Below are 6676 nucleotides of genomic sequence, written 5' to 3' on the forward strand. Positions count from 1 at the left end.
GCCCGGCGTGGGCGGCCTCGGAGACGACGAGGAACCTCTTGTGGGGGTTACGTTCCCTCAGGCTGCTCGTCGTTTCTGCTGTTGCCGCAGAAGGCAGCCTTCCTGTCTTCAGAGCCGTTCTCTTGAGGTTTTCTTCCTTATTCTGCTCGATGTGGTCTTGTCGTAATAAACCGTTTGGCGGGAAGAACGAATGGGATTGCTCCTTGCAAAAACGCGTTGGCTGTTGTGGGAGCAGTGTGTCTCCCCTTGAATCAAAAGGCACTGGCTGTAATCTGGTTGTTTGCCATCATAAAAGTTGCGGGTAAGTCCTTTTGTTCAATGAGACTTCTAATCGGTAGGAGAATAGCAAGTAAGAATTCCTCTAGCTTGGTGAAGAGACGGTGCTTGTTTGTTTGAAATAACTTAAAACATAGAGAGTTGTTGCTGAGAGTGACGATAATGATTTGAAATTGCACATCGCTCTAGTGCAGGGCAGAGCCTGGAAGCTGTGAAATCCCATTCAGATGTCACTAATGGAAGCTCAGCAGCAGAGTTTGGTGGCCCGGCGGGATGGAAGCCTTAAGATCACAGTGACCCTGAGTGCTCAGTACTGAGGCCCCTAGCAGATTTGAAATGGTAGCTGCAACAATGCACAACTGTATGACTAAAGCAGTATTGACACATGGGAGAGTGTCTCTTTTTCCTTTTTGTTTTTCTTTAAACATCCAAGATAAGGTTTCACCTGCAGTTGTTAATTTGGCTAACAGCCAGGGCTGTAGATAGCTTATGGTTTACTTGTTCTTGAATGCTTCTTAACTTGCCTATGGAAGGCCAGTAACCTCGGCCAGTAAGAGAGGCTTTTGTATGACTTTCTTTACCAAGAAGTTTTCTGTTTTAAAAAAAAAGATTTCTGTACAGAAAAATGCATCCCTGCTTTTGAGTTGTGGGAGGGAAAGTAAGAAGAATGCCAAACAGATTACAGATGGTATTGGTAACTCTGGCTGGATAACTATAGAATATACATGCAGTGCTGTAATGCTGTATTTAAAACCACTGTGTTTTAAATAAAACGTATGATACTTTGTTTTCCCCATCCAGATTACAGGGCCTGATAATAAAGGAATTTATAAAGGCGATCGAGAGTCCAGTGGAAAATACACGTTTGCCGCCCACATGGATGGAACTTACAAGTTTTGCTTTAGCAACAGAATGTCCACCATGACTCCCAAGATAGTGATGTTCACTATTGATATTGGAGAAGCTCCAAAGGGGCAAGACATGGAGACAGAAGGTGAGGAAGACTCCTGGAAAGAAATTAGCTCCATCTCGGGAGCTTTTTAAAATGCATGACTACTGAACTTGACTAGGATTCTCAGAATTCCTGTTTCTTCAGGCTATCTAGTTAGCTGTTCTCTTGCACAGCTAAAATGGATATGGATGTTTTTAGACCTCATTACATGACTTAATGCAGAATCACCAGGGAATCACTTGGCCATCTGCAGAAACTAATGCTTTCATCCTGTAGTCTTTTCATCAGTTTCATTCTCTGATTTCTAGTTTGCTCAGCAGTATGTAGACTACTACATGGGTTAGTTGAGCTCTTTGGTAAATGTGCTAATATAAAAATTTTCTCGTAGCCGTGTAAATTACTGTTTTATCTGCAGCCTTTTGTCCTGTACCTGTGTTCATCTCTTACACTTTTCTCTAGGTGGTGGAGATACCTGGGATGGTATGTGTACTGCTTTTTGAAAGCTCATTAGCATCTTGTCTTTTGCGTATGTTTATTCACTAACAGCTAACGTTTGCTTTTTCTCTGTAACATTTGTTTGTAGCATGAGAATGTCTTTTTTTAATAAACTACATAAAAGGTCTGATTCTGAGCAATGCTGAGCACCTGCAAGCTTTCATCAAGAAGTTTATATACTTAGCAGCTCTTGGGATCGGGTCCTTGAACTGTCCGTGACAGTTTGTCTTCAGGTGGTTTTTTTATGGCTGACAGAAGACTTAATTGGGAGTTTTAGGTGAAATTAAACTAAAACACTGAACATCCAAGAATATTGGATATTTTAGACGGTGTTTGCTTTTTGTTGCTAAAGTGGGTGTTGAGTAATCAAGGGCTTTTGGAAGCAATAAGCTTCTTTTAGGTTATTAATTCTCAGTAATGTTACAAGGGGAAAAACTTCAAACTTGTCATTTGCTGTGAAAGAAATAAATGGAAGTAGGGGGTAACAAGTTACAAAGTTTTATTTAGAGATCACTAACTGTAGCTAGAAAGGGAATAAATTCTTGTTTTCTATTTTAGCAAGTAAGTAACTGTGTGCATTGAGTGCTTGTTATCGCTTGAAAAGTAACAAATTCCTAACTTTTGATTTTTTGTTTTAAAAGTCTCAGTTAAATCTTTTACTGAGTCTGAATATAACTGTTGTAAAGGATATTAGTGCAGCTTTAAATTTTTAAGGCAAACACTTTCTTGAGTGTATTTTTTTTGAGTGGGTTTAAACAATCCCTGCAACTGTAATTTCTTCTCTTACTGATAAACTGCATTTATTGCGATGGCCAGTTAGCCATGAAAATAAGGGATTTGCGACATTAGCAAAGTGAGTGTGGTTTACACAACTATTTAAAATTTTAATTATAACTTGTATGAGTGTTATTCCCTGGACCTCTTTTTGATTGTTCCCCGTAAGGTGTGTATTTTGAAGTTTTTTTTCAGATTGTGATCTGAAACACTTAATTTATAAATAAAAAGGTAATAAGGTAGCTTCAAAGTCAAGTATGTCCCTTCAATGGAAAATATGTTGGGTTTTGTGACTTTTTTGAGAGATCTGATTGCCCAGGGTGTGTCTGTGGAATGATATCTTGAACTTCTTTTGATGCTAGAAACTGAAAATTACTTGCATAATTTATAGATTTGTAAGTAGACAGTTCTTTGAGCATGAATGTATTTAAAAGATCCTGCGATTGACAATCAAGTCACTAAATCTTGGATCTCTGATCCTTCTGTTTGCTGAACTACCTCAAGCTAGTTTTCTGTTATCATTGGTTTGGTATTTTCCTCCTCTTCTGCTTTCACAACGTACGAGAACCTGAAACCAGTTCCTGCCCTCTGCCAGGCCCCTTTGGCATTGTTTCTGCTGAGTGCCGTGCTTCAGCTAAACCAGAAGATCACAAGATGTGATATGTTGCTTCAGAAAGTGATCTCGTTTTGCCAGCATCATGATCTTAAGCTAAATTCTTAGTCGTTCTATTTTTGCAAGCTTAACAACTAGGAAAAGCTGTAATGTTAAGATAATTTGCTTGGAATATATTGGACGATATTGGCAAAATAGTTAGTAGTGTGTGGTATTGATCTCGTATTCTCACATTCTGTTTTTCTGGAAAAGTATGCCTGTTTTGGAAATAAGTGGTCTGTACTGACTCTAAATTGCGTGTCTGCTGCCTTCTAGTTGGATGTGGAGAAAGATGTTTTCCCACTTACTAAATACCATAGAGATGCGTTAGGACAAGTGGCACTATGAAACCTAAACTTTACTTTGCTGTAAGGATAGAAAGTTTTCAGCTGTACAGACTGCATTTTTCAGAACTTCTTCTGCAACAGGATACTAAGTATGACTGTTCATAAATTGTAACAGATTGTTTTCTGAGTCAGTAACAGACTTTCTGATGCTTCTGAAATTATTCCGCAGCTCATCAGAACAAGCTAGAAGAGATGATTAATGAGTTAGCAGTGGCCATGACAGCTGTAAAGCATGAACAGGAGTACATGGAAGTTCGTGAAAGAATACATAGAGCAAGTATGTGTCTTTGACTTAAATACCTTCTCCCCTGTCAAATGAAGTTACAAAATGTAATTTAAAATGCAAGTCCATGAAAGCTATTCCAAGTTACTAAAAAAAAAAGAACAAGTTCTGAAGGACCTGCCCATACACTAACATCGTTGATGCCTTGCAATCTTCTTTAAATTGGCTCGCCTCTCATGTAATGAAGATTGCTTTTGCTTAGTTGGTATAAATTCTATAGTTCTTTGAATGGCGTATTCATGAAGATATTGGTAATGATATAGTTCCCAGGGATATACTTTGGTTGAATTATTATTTCATCCTTGAAGTAGGTGTGGCTTAATAATTCAGCCAAAGTCTTTTTAAAATATTTCGTTGAAATAGAGCAGAACTGCTGTTATTTTCAAGTAGAGAATATAGTTAACTCTCCAGTTGCAACCCTCACTTTCCGAAATACAGCTTTAAAATGTGACTGAGTGTGCCAAGTGGTGCGCTAGGGGAAGCCCAGTGAGAATAAAGGGCAAATATTTTTAACGTGAAAATACAACATTATATTAAAGCACTGGCCCCTCAACTTTTTGAACCTATGAATATCCCGTTTTATGACTTCTGTTACTAATTTAAGAAAATGCTGAATTTGTAGAAACAAGGATATGATGAACCCTTAGACATTAGAAATCCCTCGCTTGCCTTTGAGACCCTAATATGCAATAGTTACTTGAAAAAGCAAGTGGCTTCTGTTTGGCAGTAACAAGCTTCTGTCTGGCCTCTTTGAAGGTGGGCAGAATAGAGAAGGATGCTGCAGTGTATGTCCAAAGTTCAGGTTAAAACGTCTGCTTGCATAGCAAGCTGTTTGGAAAAATACCCCCCCTTCACTCTCAGATCGCGTCTCTAAGACTGCAGAGTCCTTCTGGGACTCTTGTAATGACATGATACAAATATCAGTGCCTTATGTGCAGTACGAATGCTTCAGTTCCAATGACAAAGTGTGTTTTAAGTTTGTTCTAAATGCTTTGTTACTTACTACTTTTTTTTTTTTTTTCCCCCCAACAGTTAATGACAACACAAACAGCAGAGTGGTTCTTTGGTCATTCTTTGAAGCTCTTGTATTAGTTGCCATGACACTGGGACAAATCTACTATCTGAAGAGGTTTTTTGAAGTCCGAAGGGTTGTTTAAGAGTACTTTTCTGGTCCCGGATTTCAGTTCACTGTCTACCAAACATCCTGGTCACAAAAAAGTCACTTAGTTTCTGAACCCTCTCTACTGAACTGTCAAACTTACTGCTTATGTTCCTTCCTAGTTAAAAATGAATTGTTTTTATATATCTTCTGTAGCAAAAGCTGTGCTGAAATCTTGTCACTTAATTGGCATAATTTTTTTCACTTAAATCTGCCTAGTCTGTATGCTAAGCGAGGTCCAAGCAAGCTGCAAACGCTGTAATTCAACTGTAGTAACAAGCGATGTTAATGTCTCTTCTAACTTTTTTCCCCCCCCCCCGTTCTCGTACTTACAGTTCTATCTAGGGAAACGGTACAAGGCCCTAACATGACGGTTTGCGTTTTTGACATCTTTAACCCTGCAGTAGGTGTTAATGAAATGGAAATAATCCCTTCTTTGCTTACATAAACTGCCATGGAGAAGTGGAACTTTATTCTGATAACAAATAAAAAACAGCTGGCAACTTCCAATCTAGTATTCATACCTAGTTGCTATTTAAAAGAAAGTCTTCAGTAACTATCCTAATTAAGTCAACTTATTCCCAAAGTTCTTTTGAATTCAATAGTTGATATGAAAGTACATTTTTCTCCTCTCATCACCAAATGTTCTCATACAGTTTTTAGTCTTTCACAGGTTTTATATCGAAGCCAATTGTGTGCAGTGTCTTGGCAAACAACAGTTAACCCTTTGGTTTTTGCAGGTCCAAAGCTCAGACTGTTGGCGCTATTGCAGAATGCATTAGTGTTCAGGAAACCTGGATTCCTGATGCCAAAGGGTTAACGATTCTGGGGGTATATTGCAATGCTATGCAGCCCTTGTATTTAAGTTAAGTGGCAGTCTCTGCCATTATCTGATCATAATTAGCATAATGCTAAATACCGGTGTGTTTTCTTTTTCAGGCACATGTAGATTTGTTTTTGTATAAAGTTACTTTCCTCGGTATCTGATGATTGGTTTAAAAATTAAAGAAGCGTCTGATGTGGGTGCTGAGCCAGGATTATGTTGTGACTGATGTATATTAGTTGTAATCATTTTTGGGGGTGGGGTGGGGTCTTTTCCAGGGGGAGCCTCTACAAGTAACACACAACAGTTTTGTACAATTAATTTAAAATTTGTTACAGGTTTTCATGTTCCAGGTAAAGTTTTTTCAACCTTGGGCAAACACGTGCAGCAGTTCTTCAGAAAGGTGGCTGTTACACCTTATTGTGACTGTTGTGTGCCAATATTTTTGTGTAAAACACTTAAAATTGAATTCTAAGATGTACATTTAAAAATTGCTTGTGAATCTAAATATGACCCAGGTTCGATAAATAAACAAATTCTTTAAAAAAAAAAAAAAAAGGAGTTTTTCTTTAAACTGTACTTCCTTAAAGCATTAACACTCAAAGGTTTTTCATGAAGTAACTTAGAATAGTGGGAATCCATCCAAAAGCCATCCCGCTTTGTGGACAGGTGGAAGAAATTCCAGGTAATTCTAAAGCTACAGCTTTGCTGCTCAACTCGAGGCAGTTGGATGCCACTGTGCTTCTGTGTGACCCGCGGAAGTACTTACCGCCATAGGCCGCTTGCTGTAGCCCAGGGGAGATTCTCACAGAGGCGGCAAAACCCCGCAGGGTCCGGCCGGAGGAGGCGGTGGCAGCGGCCGGCGGTGTCTGGGCCGGAACCAAGGTGCTGCGACGCCTGTTTCCGCGGGGCCCT

At 39.1% G+C, this 6676-nt stretch overlaps 2 protein-coding genes across 4 annotated transcripts in view; both read left to right on the forward strand.

Annotated features, from left to right (window-relative positions):
- Positions 1–6: 6 nt before the first annotated feature.
- Positions 7–6281, forward strand: TMED2 (transmembrane p24 trafficking protein 2). 3 transcript variants are annotated; one of them, XM_035898612.1, is made up of 5 exons: positions 7–301; positions 466–615; positions 1078–1270; positions 3666–3773; positions 4812–6281. In XM_035898612.1, exons 2-5 carry the CDS (start codon positions 613–615, stop codon positions 4934–4936), a joined length of 429 nt encoding a protein of 142 aa, XP_035754505.1. In that variant the 5' UTR covers positions 7–301; positions 466–612; the 3' UTR covers positions 4937–6281. The 3 variants fall into 3 exon arrangements, with proteins under 3 accessions (XP_035754505.1, XP_035754507.1, XP_035754506.1); XM_035898614.1 differs by lacking the exon at positions 466–615; XM_035898613.1 differs by having other exon boundaries at positions 7–1270.
- Positions 5306–6676, forward strand: part of DDX55 (DEAD-box helicase 55) — a 9386-nt gene continuing 8015 nt past the window's right edge. Inside the window, exon 1 of the mRNA XM_009643131.2 lies at positions 5306–5341. Within this exon, the coding sequence (XP_009641426.2) occupies positions 5306–5341 (36 nt within the window). The remainder of the gene's footprint in view (positions 5342–6676) is intronic.

This window comes from Egretta garzetta, unplaced genomic scaffold (assembly GCF_000687185.1).
Source record: "Egretta garzetta isolate BGI_Z169 unplaced genomic scaffold, ASM68718v1 scaffold447, whole genome shotgun sequence".
NCBI lineage: Eukaryota > Metazoa > Chordata > Aves > Pelecaniformes > Ardeidae > Egretta > Egretta garzetta.